Source organism: Chelonoidis abingdonii, chromosome 8, assembly GCF_003597395.2.
Source record: "Chelonoidis abingdonii isolate Lonesome George chromosome 8, CheloAbing_2.0, whole genome shotgun sequence".
Lineage (NCBI taxonomy): Eukaryota > Metazoa > Chordata > Testudines > Testudinidae > Chelonoidis > Chelonoidis abingdonii.
Genome location: NC_133776.1, coordinates 95,065,195 through 95,090,511, shown reverse-complemented (window position 1 = coordinate 95,090,511; position 25,317 = coordinate 95,065,195). Strand labels below are relative to the sequence as shown.

Below are 25,317 nucleotides of genomic sequence, written 5' to 3'. Positions count from 1 at the left end.
AATGAAGTGGCCAGATTTTTAAAAGTGCTCATCACACTCTGTTGAATGTGGTGGGAGCAGCTGTGTATTGTGCAGTTTTGAAAATCTTGCTACTAATTTAAGTACCATAGTGGCAGCTGCGTTCCAGTGAAAATCTGATCTGCTACCTGATGTCATCTCTGTCACAAAGCAACATTTGAGTGCACATTTTGTTGGATAACATTTTGTATTTTAACTAACAGGTGTACAAGAGGCCTGATATACGGGTAAGAATACATTTGGCTATTGGCAAAACGGCCTCCTACCTGTTTGTCTTTCGTGCTGTGTTGAGAGCTTAGTGTGCCTAGTGTTCTTTTTTACGTCATTAATGTTTTTTATGAACCAATCAGACCATTTTGCTATGCAGCTCAACAGCTTGTTTGCCATAGAAATGCTTTATATACATTGCAATCTTTTCATGAGCAGTAAAAGCCAATGTGTGAGAGAGCCGTATTTTTAAGTTATGTTACAAATGTGCAGTACAAACTTCAGTTTTATTACATTAATTCTGACAAAATGGATGCTCACAACGGATGCTTACATGGTTTGGACTACAGAGCACTGTTTAGTGAGTTTAATGTGTTATCTTGCTAAAGAATTTCAGTAGTAGTTTATGGAAAAACGGTAAGTCTTTGTTTATTCTATTTAAATAATATTTCAATTCATGCTTGCATTTATACATGTTTTATCTTAATTGCTACAGCCCTTGAGCAAAATAGAAAGTTGGGATTGAAGTTAGACACTAATGCAATGACCTGCATCTTTTTGATGATCATTTTAGAGGCTGGGTCCAGTGTTCATTAATGATATAAAAATTCATAGCTTTCTCTTCCCTCTCACTTTGGAACATTAATTAATTGAGAAAAGAGAGGGTTAATAGTCTGATTTTATTCTCTAAACATTTTAACCCTGTCATTCAAACAAAGGTTTGCATTTGTTAAAGGGAATCAGTTAAGCCTGATCCCCTGGTTTGAGACTAATCAATTATTTTTACATCTGAAAGCTACTTGGATTTGTATAGTAATTGTAATACACAAAGGTCAGTATTTTCAAGGGCAAATCTAGTAGTAATTGGAATGAAATAATGCACGAAAATACATTAAAATAATAAAACATGATTATTTTCTTTGGTTTTTCACCTTTATCAGTAAATGTTCAAGGATGAGAAACCATCTTCAGTGCCTGTGCATACTTTCTGTCATCCGTAATCTGTCAGTTTAGAACTCAATTGCCTTTCTTCCAGTTTTTCCTTTTCCTGGGATTCTAGCATCCACCTTTCTTTGGACTTTAAATATAGAAACAGTCTTCAGCTATTTCTGTGACCTGAGCTTTAACTAACTACTATATTCGCTAAGGTCTAAATGTTGGAAATCCTGTGTTATTTGAAAGTGGTGGCTGTTGCAATGTAAAGTTTTTAGAAGCATGTAAAATCAACGGAACCTATGTTTTCTACAAATGTTACTCCTTTTGTTAATTTGTTTTCTTTGGGGGTTTCATAAAAGTGATTAAAATTAGATTATCAAAGCAGATATAAACTGCCTTTCTTTCAGACTTAGGACAAGAAGTGTTATCTGTTAAATGATAAGTTTTTGCATTTGTGAATTGGGACTGATCTGGAATGTAACCCCGCTCTGTGAAAGATGATGGTGGTTTCATTCCAGTTAATTTTGGAAGCAGATTGAAAAATAATTTTGGCTGAAAGTAATAAAAAAACAAAACAAAAAAAACCCTTCATATGACCCCAATGACCTTTTGTGTTCTTGCCTGTAACACATAGGGATCTTTTTATGATATAGTAAGAGAGATCCCAATATGATACAACAAGTGTAAGTACATGAAGATGTGAACCTTTTGGCTATTAGGTGTAATTTGGGTACATTTTTAACAGATGTTTTTGACAGTAACATTGGAGTTACTGAAAAAATGTATCAAACCATAAAAACAAGCATTTAAATGTGATCTATACAATATAGCAATTCCTTAAATTACCTGAATACTAATGGATATGGAAATATTTAATTTTTTTCTTCAATGAAAAATGCATGAATTTTCTCTTTATGCTACCTCAACAAGCAATACTCAATTTCTTCTATTTTTAAGCATGTGGCATACATAATTTATATTCTGCATTTTCTGTGCTACACGGTTGATTGTTTTAAAAAGACAGTACATACTTTGTGTTCTTTGATATCTGCTCTGAGTCTTTTGGTGAGACTGCAAATAAATATTCCATTTCATATTGTGCCATAGCTGGGCCTAATAGCTGTGCATAGTTTAAGCAAAGAGTGGAAAGTGTTGAATAAATAGGTTGATATTCAAGTATCTACTGTCTCTTTAAAAAGTATGATTCTGTCCTTTCACCTGTTGTCTGCATGTTTTTTTCCTATTACCCCTCTTTTGCCCTACTGCTGTCTCATGCAATGCAGGAGATTCAGGATGGACACAATGGCTATCATTCTGAAGCAGAAGCTGATCAGGTGGCAAGTTTTACTCATCTTTTGTTCATTAACTGTATAGTAAATTACTGTATAATAGCCCATCTACAGTAGGTAGAAATCATCCATTGTTAGGTTCTGGGGAGCAATAGAGAATTTCAGAATATTACCTACAAACTACCCCCAAAAAACTGAAAACAACCCTCTTCCCCAAGCAGAGTTTTTAACCCCAAAAGGGAGAAGTGCTAGAGACAGCATGAAGACCATTGTGGAGTTTGCAATATGCGTTGCTTCTGAAGTTCTTTTCTTTGGATTCAGGGTTTATTAAAAGTTTATTACACCTTAATTTAATAATATTAATGGGTAGCTATAAAAACCCCTGTTTTCTAATATTACATTTTTAAGGCACTGAACAAATAACATGCATAAGAATCTAAAATGATGGCAACATTGCCTCTCAAAAGCTTAGCTATGAATAGATTCTTTAGAGGGAGAAAAAAAGCTTCTGCTGAAAATAAACTCTGATTCTAAATGTTTCCAGAAAATCAGCTGTGAGAAAACTGCCTAGACAGTAATATATTTGAACTCTGACTTTAAATAGAATTTAAAGGAAAGCCCCTTCTTAAAATGTAGAACTTCTGATAAATGAAAAGCAAAATACAATGCTTAACTGCTAAAACAATAAAATTTAGTTTTTGGCATACCAGATGGTGTATGAAATAATGTGTTGAAGTTCTTATAAAGATTTGGTTAAAAATTCCTAGCCTTACCTACATGCCATTTATAGTGTAAAACTCTTCCCTAATTCATTAAGCTTTTCTACACTTCAAGAGAAAAGTGTCCCTGTGTGGGACTGAGTCGGTGAAGTGTCTTTATAGTAAATTATAAGAATATTTTCACTTTCATTCAAAAGATGTTTATGGGTCTTCTGTGCACTATACAGAAAACGTACATATTGGTATGTCTAAAAATGTTTGATTATATTGGGAAATATAACTGTTGTTCCTACTCTTTATTTTATATAGGACACATTCATTGTATAACAAATTATTTAATAAAGAGTACCTAAATTATTATTTATCTGGGGCTGAGGTAAATTATGTACTTCCAATTTGTGCAACTTTTATTTGCTTCTGAACTCAACTTAACCATTATGTTACATGTGGTTGAGATGTAGTGCTCTTTCTCAGAGACAAATGTGTCAAGAATTTTTAAAACATAATTTGAGAACGTATCAGTCAGGACTGGCATTTCCTAATGAAATTAATACATCTTTAAATTACACATACCATAATGATTTTCAAAAATGTTTTATTTTGATGTCATTTTTCAAATTAAAAGTTACATTTCTGACAGTGAAGAAGGAGTTATATTATGTCTAGTGCAGGAAGGAAACACCATTTGCCTTGGTAGCACTTTTTGACTATATAAGAGGTCATGAAATATAATTTATAGCACTGCACTTGGACCCCTGTCTAGCAGAGCACGTAAGCACGTGCTTACCTTCAAGCACCCGAGTAGTTCCATTGACTACTATGCTACACCTTGTTCCGTGATAGAGCTTTAGATAGCAAATTCTGCTAGCTTCAGACAAGATTAAAAACAAAAAACTCATATAAGTTCATGCTAAGAAAACAATGTAATGTTAAAATTCTGTGTTTAAAAATATAAATAAACCCCCTAATAATCTTATTTCCTTGCTTGCAAGTCAGAAATATGTTACAAAGGATGAGTATCTGTATATGTTTCTATGTACTGTGAAACTAGCTCACTCTTTATACTATTCTAATGTAAAATATTCTAAGTTTTACACCAGCCACTTAAAATGGAAATCTTAAACTCTCACCAAAACATCTTTTATATGGTCATAACCTTTTTTGTAAACCCTTAGGTTCTCCACTAAAATCTTCTTCAGAATGTTGCAAACATCAGCAGAAAACTAAAGGCCCCTTGTTGCAGTATTTAAGGAGGAAGACATTCACCGGAGCATTAGCTTTAAAATCAAGCCCTGAATTTATATTGATCAGCTTTTGAGACTCTCTAGAAAACAATGTGGCATCAAGCTATAATCTGAATTTTTAGTTCTATCATCTCTATAAAATATCTCTGTCAGACCAAGTGGTACTTATGACAATGATACCTGTCAAGTAGGGTGTGGTGCATTGTTTCTGATATTATAGTAAATACAACAGTGGTACCTTGTCAAGTAGGGTGTAGCAGAATGTTTGTCTGATATATATTTTTTTATATATAATTTGATTGATTTTTTTTAATGCTAAATAAATTAAACTTCTCTCATACAATTCTCCTTGATATTATAATAGCTGACATTTAATTAAGGTGTTAAGAAATAAAGAATATAAATGCTTTTAAATAAACACTTTAAAACATTCATGAGGAGATGATAACCTAAAACCACAGAAATTAGCCTAATTTTTTTTGGCCTAATTTAGGGCTGATGATATTGTTCACGTATTTGTGCGCTATATATGTAGCTAGCACGTTAAACTAATCATCGTGTAAGTGGTTTGTTACTAATATTTAAATGTCTGCGTAATAAATACTTTGTTACCTACAATATCAAGCCCTGTTTTCTAATGCAGCATTGTTTAACACAGTTGTGCTTTGGAAAAAGGATACACATTCTCATGCTCCCATAACCTCTTAGCAAAAGCACTTTGCAGCAAAATGTATCGATGGTGTGCAGATGGAATGAGGGATTTACTCATGGTTTTGGATTTCTGCCAGGCACTGAGGGATGGGAACAAGCTGGCACAGATGGAAGAGGCGCCACTTTTTCCTGGAGAATCAATCAAAGCGATTGGTATGTGTAGTTTTGAGTTTATAGTATTAAATCATTATTTTATGAATAAAGATAAAATCAAATGGTTTCCATGTTGGTTTTGTTCTTCTTATATTTTATAATTCTACCTTGAATGATCAAATTTGCTGTGGATTTTCTTAGTTATTCAAACCCTAATGCTATGCTGCAAGTAAATCAGTTCAACATAGTGCAACCAGATCTGTGTGGTATTTTATTTCAACAAGCAGCTGATCGACATAGACAAATTAGCAAGGTGTGTTGGGGGGTGCATTGGTGCTCAAAATGTCCCCATAGATCATAAATTCGTTCCCTAGTTTCAAGCACTTCAGGATTTAGTCAGGAAAGAAAATGAAAATGTGGTGCTGACTGTCCCACTTTAATTAGATCTTTTTCAGTCAACTGACTTCCTATGGAAAGTTGTGTGGTGGAATTAGTATGTGAGTAAATGTTTTGTAGGGACCACAAAAAGATCACTGGCTACCAGAATGGAGATTGTAACCCAGTCTGTAGAGGCAAAAGGCACACAGTCGCTCATTCTACTCTCAAGATCTCTAATTGAATACAGTCTTAATGACGGCTTTTTCAAACTGCTCCCAAAACCTGAAATTATCTGTGGAAATCTGATAACTTTGTATAAACTCACTCTGTTTAAGTATGTGTAAAATAGAAGGCCTTAGGTTTAGTTTTTGTGAAGTGATATGGTCTGATCTTGGGGTGTTTTGTTTGTAGGACAGTTATGTGAAACCAGGTTACCAAATGGTCACTGTTTATTCTACTGAAATGTAGAAATTATCTTTTAAAAGGTATGCAAAACCCAGATTTGGACATAATCTTTGCTCAGACATATTACTTGAGCAGCTCGCTTGAGTTTTAGTTTCAGGATGACTGTTGCTTGCCACATGAGCCTTCCCATCTGACTAATGTAAGGTGCAACGAGAGCAGAGAATGCTGTTCACTGTTGTGATTATCAGAAAAAGGGACATAATTATGGGGCAGCCTGGTATTTCTGTAGTATGAAGACTTTGGGGCTCCTCAAATTCTGGTTTGAAGTAGATGAAATGTGGACAGAACTCCCGTATGGATGGTTACAGGACAAATAGCTACTATTCCAAGCCACTCTGGTTTTCTTAAATATAGGACACAACAAACTGGCAACTTTGGAGAAAGACAAAAGGCTGTTTCTCTTGTTACATAAAATATCTGTATGCCATTTCATGGACTCCCCACAGAAACGTTCTGTATAGTATAGCTCCATTCTGTATCGTAAGGAGCAATGCTTGATGTCACATTACCATTCTCTTAGGCTGGCTTATGGTGGGAATTTGGCACATATTGCTTAGAACCGAAGAATATGATCATTCTCTTTGTAAAGTACCTTTTTAAAAATGCAGCGGAGTTTTTCTTTCAAATCAAAATTGAGAGTATCAGGTCAGTTACAGTGGCTTTGAAATAATTTCATATAGAGGTCTCAAAGATCTCTAGTAAGTTGTAACTGTAGGAGGTTTCTTGTATAACATTTTTGTTTTTCTGTAAAGAATTTCTTATACCACAAATATCTACAATAATAAAATGGAACTTTTATTTGTGTCTTTTTCCAGCTAAAGATGTTATGTATATCTGTCCATTTATGGGAGCAGTCAGTGGTACACTGACAGTGACGGACTTCAAAATGTATTTCAAAAATGTTGAGAGGGTGAGACTTTAAGATCTATTTGCATATTTCTTCCAGCTAGAATCTCTTCTTTGCTGAAGTAGATTTTCAGAAGGTGACAAACTTAGTTTAAATTAAATGTCAAGTTCCACTACAATCAATTCAAAAGGAACTATAAAAGACTAGTAGAACACACAATTTGACATGAATTGTACCAGATGACATATACTTCCCACTGCAATTAAAAATGTTTTCATCTTTTTTTTTAATCCAAATTTCAGGATCCACATTTTGTTCTTGATGTTCCCCTTGGAGTAATAAGTAGAGTTGAAAAGATTGGAGTGCAGAGCCATGGAGACAACTCCTGTGGTATAGAAATTGTTTGCAAGGTACGGAATGAATTCCTAGGAAATGTAGTGGATGCCTATCTATTACTGTTTAATTGCATTAATTTAATTTTTGTCTTGAGGGGAACCTGCAACCACAACACCTTGTGCTGTTGTCCTATCTGATCCCGTAAGCATGCTGGGTTTGGTTGGAATTTGGATGGGAAACTTACAAGAAATGTTTCACCACCTTGGTGAATTCTAGGGCATAATGCCTACTTCAGTAGCATATTGAGACCTTTCTGATGCTCCCAATAGTCTCATTTTAGAACAGAATTTTTTTTAATGACTATGAGAGTTAGAAAATATGATTTGCCTTAATGTCAGTAGCCAGTGCTTGGTTTCAGTCAGCTTTGTAACTGCTTCTATTTTTTTTTTTAATTTATCAAAGTGTAAGAGAGTTTGACTTATTTTCTGACAGGATATGAGAAACTTGCGGCTTGCCTATAAACAGGAAGAACAGAGCAGACTGGAAATATTTGAAAACCTTGTAACGCAAGCATTTCCTCTTTCTAATGGGCTGGTAAGTACTAAAATGAGGAGAGGTCTGCCTGCCTGCCTCTGTCTTCTTTTTGGAAATGTAGGGAAATAAGAAAATATGCATAACAAATATATTAAATTATTGATTCTAGATATCATGGAACATTCAGATTACTCGGGCTTGACTTCTTTATTTCAGTAATTTACAGAACTGAGAGCCAGGTGCTGCTACCAATGAAAACAATGACTTTATTGGTTTCAGGATAAGGCCCTCCATTTTGTATGGAAGAAGGCACCTTTTATTGCACATACATAGCCCTGACATTGTTAGTCGTGCCTGTTAGTGCTTATGGAGGTCAGAGTTTGTTGACGTTTATAAGCGTTTGTCTGTAACAATTATATGGGGAATTTCAGAATGAAGGATAAAGAAGTTATGTGCCTAAGACCATTTTGGGGACCACTGTGATGTACAAAACTCCCACTGAACCCTGTAGTTGCCTAATCTCACTCAGTCCCTAAGCACATTGGTTTCTGCCCGTGGGCATGCACACTGCTGCCTCCCTCTGGACAGCTGGTGGCTTATGTCTTGCCTAAACCTCAGACATTTACAAACTGGTTGTTCAGCCACCCAGGTCTTGTGTGAGATCTGAACCAGTAGGTACCCTCTGAGCATGTCTACCTGATTGGGCTCCTTAGGTGAGTTCAGACAAAACAACTGGGGGATGGGGAGTTATGGGAACTCCTCATAACTTTTAGCCCAGTGATTACCTGGGATGTGGGAGAGACGCAGTTCAAGTCCCCACTCTGTCTGAATGGGAAAAGGGATTTGAACAGGGATCTGCCAACTTCTCAGGGGTGTGCTCTAACCATTGGGCTGTGGATTGTTCTCAGTCTCTCCTGTTTAATTCTGGATAAATAATCATTCTGGCCAGAGAAAGAGTGTGTGTACAAGATAAGTGACTCCATAGCTTGGTGGGAGATCCAAGACCCAGTCCTACTGCTCCAGTGACTCTTCAATTATTTATCCAGAGTGGAACAGCTTCAACAAGAGAGACTGAAGGAGCCCCACATCAGAATATCCCGTAGCCCAATTGTCCCTATCCTCCCACCCCCAGGGTTTCTTGCAAACTCTGAAGAGAATTCCTGGCTGTGACTTGCTAGCAGAGATAAGTGCTTCCCTACTGCCTGGGCTTAGGCGCGTATCACTGTGAGAGGAGGACATAACCTCTGCTTGGCATCTCCCATTGGATAGCTTAGGTAGCTACTTGCCTACTGGGCTGGCTTTTGTGAATTGCAACCTAAAAGTACATTTACACAGCAATGAAAAAAACAACCCATGCAGCAAATTTCAGAGCTTGGTACAATTGGCTTGGGCTGTAGGGATAAAAGTGTCAATGTAGACACTCTGGCTGGAGCCCAGGCTCCGAAGCCCACTCCCCTCGCAGGGTTTCAGAATCTAGGCTCCAGGCCAAGCCTGAATGTTGACACTGCAACTTTTATCCCCACAGCCCAAGCCCCATGAGCCCAAGTCAGCAGATGCGGGCCAGCCATGCTCATGTTGTGGATCTTTTATTGCAGACATGTTTTGAGGAGCATCTCTCTCCTCATTCATTGTATAGGGAGCCTAGGTACCTAACTCAGGCTTTATGAATTGCAGCGATTTTCTAGGGGCCTAAAAGTTTGGCGCTGTGATGCTCAGTGTCACATTGCTTAACTCCTCTTGTACATCCAGGCCAAAGTGCTTTCCTGAATTCACTATCCAGATAACTCAACAATAGCTAGGCACAAGTTGCCTTGTTAGCTTTAGCTGTACAATTTCAGTATCATATTAGCATTCAATAGTGTACAATTTCAGTATCAGCCAATGGGTAGGGTACTGGACTGAGGGTAATGGGGCTTGAATAATATTCCTGGCCTTACTGCTGATAAGTGTAACCATGGGTTAGTTGTTTTACCCGTCTGTTTCCTTTGCTATCTGAATCAGCAAGAGACACAGTCTCCTTGGGGACGGAACTGTCTCTTCTTTTGTGAAGGCCACTCTTGACTGGGGTCTCTAGGCACTACTGTAAAACAAATGTTGGATATAAGATTTTGTCTTCTGGAAACTACTTGAATCAGCTTTTCTGGCTTTCATTTCCAGAGCTCACCATGTTTACAGGAATTCTAGTTTACTAAATGGCTAAATACTACATAGTAATTTGTGTTTTTACGTTGTTGCTTTCAGCCACTTTTTGCATTCAGCTATAAAGAAAAATTTCCTGTTAATGGCTGGAAAGTTTATGATCCAATTGCAGAATATAAGCGGCAGGTAGGTTATACAAGTAATCACCTTTTTATTTTATTTTGATAGTCTTCTGAACCTAATTTACCTTTTTTTAGAAATGTTCACAGACAGTTTGCAAACCTGAGTACCTAAACTTACTCTTTTTTAAATCCATATTTAGACGTCTAAATGCAAGTCACTTGATTTTCAGTAGTGTTAGGCCCCCACAAATCCCATTGAAATCAATTGGGATTATAGGTGCTCAATACTGGAGGATGTCTCTTGGTGTTTACATAGGGACCTAAATCCATATTTGAAGACTTAATTTTAAGCACCAGTTCTGAAAAAGTAGTCTTCTCGTTTAAAAACACTTATGAACAGCAGTTACACAGAGGAATAATTTTAGTTTGGTCTCCTTAATCCAGCAGTTTCTTGGTGTAAAATAATTTCTTTCTATTTCATTTTAGGCCCATTTTTTACTTTAGTGCAAAACCATTCAAATGACTGTTGCTTTTTAAATTATCTATAGGCTTTGGGGCTTCATACTACCCCATATCTTTAACCAAAATATTGAGAAATACTTCTGCTCACATAACCTTTGAAACACTGGGCAGAACGATGTGGGTATGTTTTTTTTAAAAAACATGTAATGGATCATTCTTTTTTGGAGTCACTATACAACACACACGTCAAGATGTAACTTTTTTAAAATATTTGATAAATGTTTTGCCTCTGCACAGGGTTTGCCCAATGAGAGTTGGAAAATATCCAAAATTAACAGCACCTATGAACTTTGTGATACATATCCTACTGTCTTCGTTGTGCCAACCAGCGTGAAGGATGATGACCTCTCAAAAGTGGCAGCATTTAGAGCAAAAGGCAGAATTCCAGTAAGTGAGGCTTCTAGAATTCATTAAGAATTCTCTCTGTATTTGTACTGTAGCTTCCTGAAGAAGAAGAAATGTATTTGTAATGCATCTTATAAAAGATGATCCGAAATGCCTTATAGGGTTTTTAAAGGCTTCTGAGACCGCTATCCTGCTCCCTTCTACGAGAGAAAGTATAAAATGTATAGAAATACAGTTACTGGTTTTGGAGCTGGAGGAATTTTTTTAAAAATTAATGAAGATAGTTATTGCAGGGTTAGTGTAATTGCCAAGTGGCTTACTGCCTTGTAATGAACTTTAGTTCAAAGATAGCGTCCGACACTAGTGGGGAACTGAAAGTATCAGGTTGTGCTCTCTCTTGCACCCATGGTGAGTGAGGTTTGAGGGTGAGGTGGAATGTGTGCTGTATCACTCTGGCCAGGTCTACACTGTGACTTTAAATCGGTTTAATGGCCGATAGACCGATTTAACGCTGTACCCGTTCACACGACGTCGTCATTAATATCGAGTTAAACGGCTCCTTAAATTGATTTCGGAACTCCTCCCAGACGAGAGGAGTAGCGCTAAATTCGAAAGTGATAACTCGGATTAGGGTTCGTGTGGACGGAAATCGACATTATTGGCCTCCTAGAGGTATCCCACAGTGCACCACTGACCGCTCTGGTCCGCAATCCGAACTCGGATGCGGAGTGCCGGTAAACAGGAAAAGCCCCGAGACCTTTAGAATGACATTTCCTGCTTTCACGTGTCCAGCTCTGATCAGCACGGGTGGCGATGCAGTTCAAATGCAAAAGTAGCTCCTGCATTGAACCTTACGGGAGATACTAGATCTGATCGCTGTATGGTGAGACAAATCTGTTTTATCAGAGCTCCGTTAAAGAACAGGAAATGCCAAAGCGTTTGAAAAATAAACTCCAGGATACACAGCGGTGCGTGACAACCGTAACGGGAAGCCAGAGACTCAAACGGATGCTCATGGAGGGAGGGAGGGGGTAATGAGGACTACAGCTACCAGTCTCCACAGCAGTCTCTGAAAACTATTTGCATTCTTGGCTGAGCGCCCAATGTCTGTAGCTTAATACACGGTGTCTTGCGTGGTTCACGGAACAGCTCGTCAGTCTCTTCCCCCCCCGAGCACGTGAAAGAGAAGTAAAATAAATAATTCCTTGAGTACTGTAAATGTCACCCTCTGTGTACTGAATGCTGCTGGCAGAGAGTACGCGAGGTGTTGACAACGGTCAGGATACCGTTTGTGATCTCAGGGTCCATGATTGCTGTGCTATGGCGTTTGCTCAATGCACTCCGGGAAAAAGGCGCCAAAGGGTTGTCTGCTGCCTTCACAAAGGGAGGGGTGAGGCTGTACCCAGCACCACCCGGGGCAATGTTTTCTGCCCCATCAGGCACTGTGCTCTCAACCCGGAAGTGGGAACTATGGGATAGCTGAGGAACAGCTACCCACAGTGCACCGCTCCTGAAATCGATGGTAGCTTTGGACCATGGACGCAAACAATCGATTTCGTGATCCCACTGTGGACGCGCTAAACCGATTTTATTAGATCTGTTTTGTAATATCGGTTTAAGCTAATTCGAAATAATCGTGCAGTGTAGACGTACCCTCTGACACCACATCGTGGGCTTCCTGAGAATGGCAATGTGTTCTTAGTAGAGATTATTCTGCTCAGATGCTCATATAGAGGGCTGTAAATGCAGCCATATTATGCACGGGGAAGGTAAACTTAGAGAAGAAATGACAACCCCAGGAGGGAGAAAGAAAGAGAGGAATTTTAACATGATGTCCATAAGATATCAGTCATCTTGCAGTAGTTCCTGCCTGGGGCTGGAAGGAACGAGATACGTTCATGCTTCACTGCATAGACCTCCATATGGAAGTAGCTTCCCGTTCTCCGACCAGAAAACCCTCTTACTTTCTTTGGGCTTAAAAGTAAAATTTAAGGCTGTTTCTGAATGCTACGGAGAATAAAGTCATAGTTGTTTAGAACTACTTCACATTTCAATCTAACCAAATTTGGAAACAGTGATGCCATGTCTTTTACGGCATGGCATTAATCTGCCACTTTCTCATCATCTCACTTTTGAATATATGGGGTATGAATTATTCTAACTGACATTTACATTCTCTCTCCAACTGGGAAGTTGTACCATGAGTTTTTATGACTGACCAATTGCTCTAAGGAATGTTAATTTGATGCTGGTGCACTATCCCGAAACTAACTTTTTTTAAACGCAGGTGTTATCTTGGATTCACCCTGAGAGCCAGGCAACTATAACGCGCTGCAGCCAGCCACTGGTAGGCCCGAATGACAAACATTGCAAAGAAGATGAAAAATACTTACAAACAATAATGGATGCCAATGCTCAGTCGCACAAGCTTATCATCTTTGATGCCAGACAAAACAGTGTGGCTGATACAAACAAGGTAGGTTGTCATTATTGTTAAAATGGAGATCACTTTGCCCATGTACTGAGAAATAAACGTTATTCTTATATTTTCCATAAAAGTTCACTTCTCGTAATAAGGTAATACATGTGTAAGCACTTTGATGGTATCAAAGCATTCTAGCAGTGTTAACTAATTCTTGCAACAGCTCTGTGAATTATTGCTATCTCCAGTTTAAAGTTGTGTGGAGACTGAGGCAGAGAGATTGACTTGATTGTAGTCACAAGTGTTGTCAGAGCCAAGATTTGAACTTATCGGTTCCTAGCTTCTTGTCCTGTACTGTAAGCAAATCCTTCTGTCGAGATAGTAACGTATTGAAGACGTACTGCAATGGCCTGGACATGGAGCAATTGAGTTGATTACAGTTTGAGTCAGTTTTGTAACTAGAAGAAAGCTGTAGGAAGTAGAGATGTGCTGGTAATGATTGTGGTGGGAGGAGTGGGAAAAAGCCTACATGGAATCCCCAGATCTATTTCTTATGTATATGGCACCAATTACTGAAGTAACTGTGCACTGAAGTAGTGTACTTACAAATAAATAGGGGTACGAGTAGGAATGCAGTAGTCCAAATTAACCTTAACCAGGCGCTTCAGAGGGAATGAACAGAACAGGCAGTCATCAAGTGATCCATCCCCTATCGTCTACTTCCAGCTTCTGGGAGTAGTTAAACCTCAGTTTTTATTTTTCTTAAAATGTGTTTTCATTTGTTCTAAAATAACCGCCTCTAAAACTCTCTAGAAAGCAAAAAATACCCCTCAGGACCTTATCAGAAACTCTTTCTACAATTTTAAATGACAGGCAAAAGGTGGAGGATATGAAAGTGAAAGTGCCTACCCAAATGCTGAGCTGGTCTTTCTGGAAATACATAACATACATGTGATGAGAGAATCATTGCGGAAGCTGAAAGAAATAGTTTATCCTGCGATTGATGAGGCCCGGTGGTTGTCCAATGTGGATTCAACACACTGGTTGGAATACATAAGGGTAAGAGACTATAGATGTTAAAGACATTGCATGCTTTTTGCTTTTTAAAGCAATGTATTTGCTTGAATTTCAATAAACTGCTCTAGAAATCCTTTCTCTGTGTTTATTGTGTCTTTGGTCAGGATAATCCTAAAAAGTAGCCCTTTTTACAAGTTTTATTTAGAACACAATATTTCAGATTAGATAGAATATAAATTTATGCCATACTATGTATTGTGTATTTCATACTGTAGGTATTAGGAAGTAATCAGTTAAATCCTGATAGTGTAGGATTACATTCGGTTCTGGGCAGCAATTAGTTTTCTTGAGTGTGTGAATGTTGGCCAGGATGCCAGGATTATCCCTGCTTTTTGGAACACTGCCATGGGAAATTCAAATTCAACTTGGACAGCTACCAGAGGGACCTCATTTTTAAACACAGCAGCCCTCCTCATCCTTCTATGCCATTAATTAAGCATTTGTGGACATGCATATTTCAGTGGGCCTGACTTCAATGGAAGATGGATTGGTCCCTGTTACCGTGTGGATTACAGTCTCCTTTTATTATTGAACACTGCATTAAAATAAGTCAGTCTATATCATGTTTAATTTTACTAAGTGTTTTATTAACCTCAAAGAAGCTTTAGAATGGATTTCTCTACTATTTTCCCTTCTCTTTGGTGGTAAATATTGATGGAATGGCATTTAATGTGGAATTTGCCTTATACAACTTCAGATCAAATGTGACTCATGCAAAGCATCTTTGGGTTGTGAACAAAATTAATCATATAATCTTAGCTCTGGTAATTCAGCTTAACTGCTACAGAGAAGCCAGCAGAGGGAGCAAAAGTGTAAAATAAATATTTGCTATTTTGGGAAGAACTTAACTTTCTTATTTAGTTTAAAATCTTCCATTCCTATCAAACTATTAAATATTCACAATCCCAGGCCTTTTTCCATCCAGATTGATCAATTTGGTGCTTAAGTTTGACTGTCCGTTTAAAAAAAGAACTTGCTGTGGACCAGATAATCCCATCTCACTCCCATTAATGGCAGTGGGAGCTCTCTGCTTGAATAGGATGGCAGGATTGGACCTTGAAATCTCAATTTCATAGTTAAGTTTAGATTAGTACCCTGAGAATTTTCAGACTGAAGAAGAGGGTAGCAGTTGACATATGTTTAGCTCTATTTAAAAAAAAAAATTCTGTCTGAATACAGCCTGTGGATGATAATCACAATTTTTCAACTTATTTGGTGCTGACTCAGACTGCAGCTCTCAAACTGCAGCTTAATTGTAAGAAACTTTGGTTATGTCTACACTTAAAATGCTACAGTGGCACAGTTGCAGCAGTTCAGTGTAGACGCTAAGGGCTCATCTGTACATATAGTGGTGAAGCTGTATCAGTGCAGCTGTGCTGCTGTAGCACTTTAGTGAAGATGCTACTACGCTAATAGGAGAGGTGGTAGCTATGTCAACAGGAAAAGCTCCCCCTTCAACATAGTGTTGTCTACACCGTGAGTTCGGTCGGTATAGCTACCTTGCTCAGGGGTGTGGATTTTTCACACCCCTGAGTGATGTAGCTATACCAGTGTAAGTTTGTATTGGTCTCACTATAGCAAGCGAAGGGGTTCTCCCATCTCTGTAGTTAATCCACCTTCCTGAGAGGCAGTAGCTAGGTCAGTGGAAGAATTCTTCAGTTGACCTAGCACTGTTTACACTGGGGTTTAGATGGCCACAGCTCTCTCTCTTAGGGATGTGGCTTTTTCATACCCCTGAGAGACCTAGCTATGCCAATGTAAGTTTTCAATGTAGACCAGCCCTTTGTGGTTTTCAGCTACCACAGCGATAGGTAAGTTAAAAATACTGAAAGAGAAGTTAACATGAAAAGTATTTTATGGAAAAAATAATTTTTAGTTTCTTTAAATTTTTTACAAATAAACCACTTGTCCAAAGTGGAACAAAATGCCCCACTTCATTCCACAAGGGGTTGCTAAACTAATACCTAGCTTTTGTTCCTTCTCCCATTTTCTATTCACTGCCTGCATCTACTCTTTCCCCAGCTGTGTTTTCTGCAGTAATGCTTGCCTGACATGAGTACCATTCTCAGTGATCTTTCTGGGACATAGAGTGCTGCTATACTTGTGTCGCATGAATTGTCTTTTTTCTATTCCTTTTCAAAGATCCAACAACAACATATTTTTGTAATATTTATAATTTTTCAGTGCAGTATCGCATTGTCTGTGACTTAATAAACATGTGAGAGTTGTAGGACTAACCAGTTCAAATTGCAAGCCCTGTAATTTACTAACACAAGCTTTAACATTGATCTGCAGTAGTTGCATCCTTGCATCCTTCAGTTTACCCATAAAAGAACAAAATCTATGTAGCTTTGTATCAGAAGCCTGAATGGCTTTCAAGACTGTGTCCTGTGCATGCACAGTTGCTCCAGTGGATGCAGGCTTTCCAGCTTTGGAAGTGTCTTTGCATGCCTTGGAAGAGAAAGATATCAAATGTCTCATTAGATGGCCTTTACTGATGTCAGAGTTGGCTTTGCTGATGTCCGAATCCAAAGTCTGGAGCCCTTCCAATGGCTATAGTTCTAGATGTTTCTCACATAGTTGTCAGTGCTTTCAGGAATCACGTGGTGGACACAAATGTGTGCCGGAGAGAATACTCCAAGTTAAACAATTGAAGAGCCACCAAACATGACTGAGGAAATCAATAGAAGGTCTTTCACTGGAAAAAAAATAAGTGTAATGCTCACATGAGTTGCTACCGTCTTGTGCCATTCTGACTTCTGAACCAAGTTATTACTAGTAGAAATAAAGACCTATTCCCTATATGAACATCATGTGTACTCCGTGCACCAACAAATCAGGGCAAATGATCAGCAAGCAGCACATCCCTTTTCTTGCCTGGGCTGCCCAGTAACCTTGCTATAGGTTTGATTAGCTTCACTCCGCCCTGTACTTACTGGTTGAAAACTGAATGCTGAGGAAGAAAGATTATAATAGTTTGCGGGATAACTGAATTTATTAAAAGGATTGATCTTATTCTGTAGTCTTGAGTAATGTTTCTACTGAATAGTATAAAGTATATCTGAATGTTTTCTTTATGAACAGATTTTCAGGAGATTCTAATGTTAATTTAGAGTATATTTGGACACATAATCGGGTTTGAATTCTAATTTTAAAATATAACATTCTAGGACTGAATGGAATAACAAGTCTTTACTACAAAGAGTTGGCTTGATGTGACATTTTAACATGCTGCTTTCTTGTTTTTTAAAAGATGCTTCTTGCTGGAGCTGTAAGAATTGCTGATAAAATTGAATCTGGTAAAACATCAGTTGTTGTACACTGCAGTGACGGCTGGGATCGTACAGCCCAGCTCACCTCTTTAGCCATGCTCATGTTGGACAGCTATTACAGGACTATCAAAGGATTTGAAGTTCTTATAGAAAAAGAGTGGATAAGTTTTGGACATAGGTTTGCAATGGTAAGTTGAAAGAATTAATAAAAAAATTATCTCCTTCAGATCTTTTTTTTTTGGTCAGGTGGCTTGTCCCAGTATTTTGCAACATTTAGAATAATGTTCCGGCAGTATGTGAAGAAAGAGAAATATAATTGATTTAATGTTCTGTTGATGTGAAAATGCTGTGTGTGAAATACTAATACACAATTGTCTAATATAAAGTTTACCAGAGGGACGGAGTTTTAAGCCAGTAGCACAAGACAAATATCGAGACTTTTCTGGAGGAGGGGAGGATTGCAGAGCATGGTGAAAAACTTACCTGAACAGATCTTACTTGGGGAAAATGAAAAGGAGAAAGCTATGGCTATCATGTAGGTAAAAATCACGGAAGTCATCATCCCACTTCACTGCCATAGTGTTTAAAGAAAGGAAAAAAAATTGTGGTGCTGTGTGTGGCCTTCTGAACTGGAGCTGTAGCAGTAGTAACATTTGGTTATGGCGAGTGGGTATGGAATAGTCATAGTTTCCACACAGTCCTAGTAACTACCTTTCAGTTAAAGTTAGTTGATTCAGCATAATAATACGCCAGATTTCCTAAATCCATTCCCCTGTGGAAATGAAGTGGAGGATATATCTCCTGCAGTTCTGAACTATTTATTCTTTCCTCTTATGCAGGAAGAAGCAGATGTCCTTATGCTGAGTCTTTGAATCAACAAGTGCATTTGGGGGTTTAGTGGGATATCCACTTTAAAAATAAGTTTAATGTCGCTCAGACCATTGGAAAATGGGTGGATTTTGTGGGCTGGTGCTCTTCCTATTCTGCCAGACTATAGGACTATATTTGTGAATCAATTCTGGTGGGGGGTTTTAGTTATAGGAAGGGTGGAGTTTAGCTTGAAGAAAGGTATGCTGATCACAATCCTTTAAGAACCTGCCTAAGATATTTGCAGAACTTGCGTTATTGGTTGCTGCTTTAAATGGACTTGACTGAAATGAAAGCATCTGTTTTTCAGCGAGTAGGCCATGGAGACGATGACCATGCTGATGCAGACAGGTCTCCCATTTTCCTACAGTTCCTTGATTGTGTTTGGCAAATGACGAAGCAGGTAAGAAAATTTAATAGGCTGTTCATGGGCTGTTCAGCCTTTTTATTGAAATGCTGATCCATACAAGCGGCCATATTTTCTTTAAATATTCATAATCTTAAATGTTGGTTAAAGAATTTTAACTGTGGATAGTCTACTGCATACACTATAGGAAGAACAAACCCATTATTTCATGCACCGTTAATGCTACTTTTTCTTCTAGAAGAGATGTGAGATGGGCTAGTGTAAAAATACTGATGTGAAGCCAATGGCCAGGCATTTTTGTGTTCTGAATAGACTGTTTAATGTGCATTTCTGCAGACTGACGCGCTGAGTTATCTCAAAGCATTTTAAATTGAAAAATGAGTAAGATCAATGGCTCTTGCTTTTTTGAACCCATCCTTCTTAAAGTTTAGTTTTCCCAGTGGTGAGAAACAGATGTGACTAGACCACCGTGTATTATGTAAGGTCTTGCAAGCTGAGCATTCAGTTTACTAGTAAGCAGAGATGCAATTCTGTGAATTGTGGTTAAAGTTAAAACTAATATAGAGTCAAATGGCTTTTTACCCAGCTGTTTTTAACGTAACTAAAATAAGCAGTGATGGCAAATTCAAAAGTTAGATTTTCTTTAAATAAATAAATATGCACAGTGGCCTACCCTGACAGTTCAGTGAAAGTAGGTTTTCTTCTAGAATCTTTCTTTCTCAGAATTCTTTGATTAAATGAGTGAGAAGTAAGAGGGCAAAGTACCTTTGTTTCTGTTTCACCAGTGCAGTCAGTGTATGTTCACAAGAGATTATCTGTATTTTAAAAATGGCACAAATACAATCTGATTGTGGATCAGAGAGAACCTACTTTTCTAATTGTCTCAAAAACATGTTTGCATACTTAAAATGTGTGTAGTAATATTTCCTAATTTACATATACTCCAATATTTACCTGCTGAAATATGCTTTCCTCCTTCCACCACTAGCTTTACATCACAACTGGGAGATCCTTTTTGAAGGGGGTAGTACTTAGAATATCAAAATGTTACAGTCCTCACAAAATGTTACAGGTGCATTATCTTGAAGGCCCATCACAGGCCTAGTTTTCCTCTTACTTACACTTCCACGGGAAATAAACTTCATTATAGATTAGAATTTCTTGTAGGATCTTCCATTCTTCTATACTGCTGAGTTTGACTGGAGGTGCTAAATCAAGTTGTCCAAACTAAGGCCTTGCTTCCAAGTAAATGTAAAACGTTTGACCCCTGAAGCATAGTAGACATCTGCCTCTCTTTCCTCCTGTAATAATACTCTACAAAGAAACTGTTCCTGCAGGACCAACTTCTGCAACATATGATGGGGGGTGTAGCAGGAGAATAAGGTGGAATAAAGAGCTTTCTATCCCAGGAGTCCTCCTCCCCATCCCTTGTCCCCCAAATGCTCCATTCCAATCCTGCTTATCTTTTTGAAAAGGCTTCTTGTAAATTCATTGGTATCAAAGTTTCATAAAATATTTTAAGACTTCCTGCTAGAGAATTTCCCACTCTTTGTATACATGTATATTTTGGTATTTATATTGTGATAGACCCAGGCCAGTTGGGTACAGCAGAATAGCAGAAGGCAGATATAGTGGCCACTGGATGAAGAGTGTTCTGTTCCCTGACTGACCAGAGCAGGGGCTGCTCCAGGCTAATGAGAACACCTGACTCTAATTAGCCTGCAAAGAGTCAGGTGAGGCCATTAAGTTAATATGACCACCTGACTCTAATTAAGGCCCTGCTGATACGATAAAAAGGCTCACTCCAGTCAGGCAGGGGAGAGCCAGGGAGCCAGAGGAGAGGAAGTGCAGCTGAAGGGCTGGTTAATGAAGACACCCCCAAACCATCGTTAAGGGAGCCCTAAGGTAAGGGTGAAGAAGGGAGAAGCAGGAGAGCTGTGGGGAAATGGCCCAGGGAAATGTAGCAACTCTGGCAGTGAAAGGTTGGCTGCCAGCAGCTGCTACCATTAGGGTTCCTGGGTCGGAACCCAGAGTAGAGGGTGGGCCTGGGTTCCCCCCAACCCACCGCTACAGGAACATCTCCTGGGAGGGGAAGTCAGGCCTCTGTCAGGACAGGAGGCTAAACTGTTCTGAAATAAACTCCCAGGGACAACAGAGACTGTAGGAGTTCTCTCACCAACCTCCTTGCAGGCCTATGATGAAAAGGGCTCAGTAGACTGTGACCCTGGCCCGCGAGAGAGAAGGGCTACGTGGAGGGCCACAGGAAGCCACTGAGGCTAGCATAAACTGCCTAGAAGTGCAGGACTCACGAGAGCAAGGTCAGAGCTCTGCCACAATATGCTATTGCAGTATAGTTGGAAATACATTTAAAACTTTGTCTCTGCTCTGAGGAAAGCCAAGAGCAAGTACGCAGCAGAAAAAAACTCAGTTCTAAACATCAGGAAGGAACAAAAATCCTTCAGGGAGACAATTAATTTAGAACAACCTTCTCTATTTTTGTGATCTCCCTTGCTGTCTCCTATTTTTTGCTATAAACTGTTTAGTTCTCCTCTAGTAAAAGAACTGTGCAACGGTTTTCAGATTTACATCTGTGCAAAATCTGAATCCAGACTGAATTCTGAAGTTCTTGAACAGCCATGGCGCTTAAAAAATATTAAGGTTATAACAGGCAAAAATGAACATAAAATGGTCTTATTCCCATATTTTTCCATTCTAGCAGACTGCAGCACATGTACATTTTTTAAACATGCCCTTTTGGTGAGATGAGAGAATTCCTTATTTTCCAATAAGATATGAATTCCTGAATAGCTCCAGAATCTTAACAATGAACCTCAATCCTTAGCAGCTATACATTTTTCTGTGTTTTCCTAGCCTTGATGACACACACACACAGTAATGTAGAACTTGAGATAAATGATGCTGGCTCTTAATAAAGAACATGTGCTATAAGTGAGGGGTTCTCAACCTTTTTCTTTCCGAGGCCCCCCCTCACACACAACATGCTATAAAAACTCCACGGCCCACCTGTGCTACAAAAACTGTAGCAAGGCCAGTGCTAGGCTGTAGCAAGCAGGGCAATTGCCCAGGGCCTGATGTTGCAGGGGTGTCCACACCACAGAGGACCCTGCAAAGTTCAGTTGCTCAGGCTTTGACTTTAGTCCCAAGTGGCAGGGAGGTGAGGTTTCAGCCTCCATGGGTCAGTGGAGCTCCTGGACTCCAGCCCCCACGGGGCTCGAGGGCTTTAGCCCTGGGTCCGAGCAAGTCTGACACTATCCCTGCTTGGCGGAACCCCTGAAACCAATTCACAGCCCCCAGTTAAGAACTGCTGCTTTAAGTGATTCTAATAATCATGACTGACACAAACTTTAAATCGTAAAGTCCTCCTGTAATCTGTAGTAGTCAGGGCCGGCTCCAGGCACCAGTGTAGGAAGCAGGTGCTTGGGGCGGCCAATTCAAAGGGGCGGCACTCCGTCCAGTATCGGGGCTGTACATCGTTGTCTTCGGCAGCAAGTCCCTCATTCCCTCTCTTCCTCTTTGAGCTGCCACTGAATTGCCACTAAAGAGGAAGAGAGGGAGGACCTGCCGCCGAACTGCCGCCGAAGAAGTATCGTGATTTAGCTGCCACCAAGGTGCCATTGCTCGTCTTTTTTTTGCTGCTTGAGGTAGCAGAAAAGCTGGAGCTGGCCCTGGTAGTAGTTCAAGGGAGATGAAACAATTAATTCTATGAAGTAGCCTATAAATCTGCTTGGAATCACTGCAGTTCCAGTAATATCATGCCACATCTAATATTCAGCAGCCCAAATATAAGCAAAATACATTCAAGTGGGTGTGAAGATAATGTTACCCTTATGTGGTAACAACCAGGACTTGTCTCTAGCCAGAGATGCACTTTTCATTAATCTTAACAATGTACTCTCTTGGGATGTACAGTGCTCAAGCAGATTGTCTCAATCCACTTCCAGGAGAGTGAGAACTAAATCAGTTAGTGTTCCAGCTTAAAATATTACTGCAGTGCAGGGCAGGCCTATTAATCACAACATTTAACAGCAAGCTTCTTTTGTGGGCTTCAGAATCAACTTCGATTCAGCATCATCAGTCACCTTAAATTGAGAAATGTTCTGTAGCTTTCTTCACATAGCTCACTTACTGAAATAAATAATGAAGTCCAACAGCACCAGATGACAGATTCTAATGGACTGGATATTTTCCCAGAATTAGTGGATTGGTGGGAAATGAAATTTTCACTTGGAGAATTTTTCCATCTGAATCCTCAATCAGACACTAATGAGCTTGGAAATTGAGAGGAAAGAATTTGTAGGTCAGTGATTTTTCAGCAACAGTAGTAGAAGCTTTACAGTCTAGGTACATCGCCTTTCCAGCAGAGATGGGGTTCTGTCCAGAGATGGGGTTTCAATAGTACTATCACTTTATAAATAATTAGTCACAGTGCCATCACTGGCATATGGAATTTTGAATATGCTTCACTGGATCTTCCTAGCTGCCATGTCAGTATTCATCTGATTAGTATGGACCCATCACAGCTTAGAACCCTTATGTGACAGGGCTCATTAAATGCTTTCAGTTAAAGAGAATCCCTTCAGGGTATGCTTTGTCTTGAAAGCTGTTTCTAGTATTTCACTTTGAACCTTTGCATGCTATCTTTATTCATCTGTGTCTCGCTGCTGCTATGGGAAGGTGGAGACTGGGTGAGTTCAGGGAACGTGTGGATTTTATTCATACCTCAGTTTTTCCAGACCAGTTTACTTGAGCTTTTTTAAGTTTATATCAATATTTTTTTACACAACACAGCCCTATCACTAACATGGTTAAATGGAGCTAGGATCTTAATGCCATTTGTTTAAAGGCAAAGCATGTCTTAAAATCCAGGGACTTCTATTATTTATAAACCTAAATGATCTATGTCATCCAACTCCTCACTTTCAAAATAAAAAAAAAATTCCTTTATAAATCATAGATAAGGCTGAGAGTGTCTTTTTGGATCATTTAGTTAATGCCCAGTCACAATTGCTGGGTTAGTCCTCTGAGCTAAATCCATAAGTGCGTAAGACAGTTTGTAATTGAACTAACTCTTGAGTCACCCGGTGCGGAGGTGTTAAAATCATAGGATCATAGTAATGTAGAGCTGGAAGGGACCTCAAGAGGCCATCGAGTGCAGCCCCATGCATTGGGGCAGGATAAGGACACCGAGACCATCCCTGACAGGTGTCTGTCCAACCTGCTCTTAAAACCTGCAACAATAATGATTCCACAGCCTCTCTTGGAAGCTGATTCCAAAGCTTAATTACCTTTCTAGTTAGAAAGCTTTTCCTAATATCTAATCTGAATCATAGGACCCTGGACTTCATAGAAGCATACTTAGACTCCCTTAGGGAACTGATGAGCAGGATGCCCTGGGAGGCTAATATGAGGGGGCAAGGAGTCCAGGAGAGTTGGCTGTATTTTAAAGCCTTATTGAGGGCATTTACTACTCCCTGATCTAAGTCACTAATAAAAATATTGAATAGTACTAAACCCAGGGCTGCCCCTGTGATACCCCACTGGATTTGCCCTTTCTGTTTGATACCAAACCATTGACAATTACTCTTTGAGTATCGTCTTCCAATCAGTTTTGCACCCACCTTCTATTAATTTAATCTGGGCCCCATTTCCCTGGTTTACTTAAGAGAATGTTGAGGGACTCTGTTGAAAGCCTTACTAAAATCAAGATATATCACCTCTACTGCTTCCCCTGATCCACTAGGCCACCAAGCCTGTCAAAGAAGCAAATTAGGTTAGTATGGCATGATTTGTTCTTGACAAATCTATTTTGGCTATTCTTTATAACCCTATTATTCTCTAAATGCTTACAAACTGATCGTTTAATAATTTGTTCCAATATCTTTCCGAGTACCAATGTTAGGCTGACTGGTCTATAATTACCCAGGTCCCCGTTCTCCTTTTTAAAGATACATTTGCTCTCTTTAGTCCTTTGGGAACTCCTCCATCCTTAATAAATTCTTGGAGGTATTTGCTAATTGTTCCAAGATTGATTCAGTTAGTTCGTTAGGTACCCTAGGATGAATTCCATCAGGCCCTGCTGACCTGAATGTATCTAACTTATCTAAATATTCTTTAACTTGTTCTTTCCCTATTTTGGTTTGTGTTCCTTCACCCTAGTTGTTAATATTAATTGTGTTGAGTATCTGGTCACCACCTTTGTAGTAAAGACTGAAGCAAAATGGGCATTAAACACTCAGCCTTCTTGATTTTATTGGCATTCCTTGCCTGCTAAGTAGAGGATCTACACTTCTTTTTGTCTTTCTCCTGCTCCTAATGTACTTATAGAACTACTTCTTACTGCCTTTGAGAGCCCTTGCTAGATGTAACTCATGTTGTGCCCTAGCCTT

The 25,317-nt window shown here is 39.0% G+C and overlaps 1 protein-coding gene across 4 annotated transcripts in view; it reads left to right on the top strand.

The window, feature by feature from the left end:
• The window catches only part of MTMR1 (myotubularin related protein 1), a 59,044-nt gene that overhangs the window by 11,212 nt on the left and 22,515 nt on the right, over nucleotides 1-25,317 (top strand). The window contains exons 3-14 of one of the 4 annotated variants that reach the window (XM_032769440.1): nucleotides 222-245; nucleotides 2,445-2,495; nucleotides 5,202-5,277; nucleotides 6,876-6,970; nucleotides 7,210-7,317; nucleotides 7,736-7,837; nucleotides 10,019-10,102; nucleotides 10,798-10,947; nucleotides 13,193-13,381; nucleotides 14,201-14,386; nucleotides 17,658-17,864; nucleotides 18,854-18,946. In XM_032769440.1, coding sequence (XP_032625331.1) covers nucleotides 222-245; nucleotides 2,445-2,495; nucleotides 5,202-5,277; nucleotides 6,876-6,970; nucleotides 7,210-7,317; nucleotides 7,736-7,837; nucleotides 10,019-10,102; nucleotides 10,798-10,947; nucleotides 13,193-13,381; nucleotides 14,201-14,386; nucleotides 17,658-17,864; nucleotides 18,854-18,946 — 1,365 coding nt within the window. The remainder of the gene's footprint in view (nucleotides 1-221; nucleotides 246-2,444; nucleotides 2,496-5,201; nucleotides 5,278-6,875; nucleotides 6,971-7,209; nucleotides 7,318-7,735; nucleotides 7,838-10,018; nucleotides 10,103-10,797; nucleotides 10,948-13,192; nucleotides 13,382-14,200; nucleotides 14,387-17,657; nucleotides 17,865-18,853; nucleotides 18,947-25,317) is intronic. The other 3 variants (XM_032769443.1, XM_032769442.2, XM_032769444.2) reach the window with 3 other exon arrangements.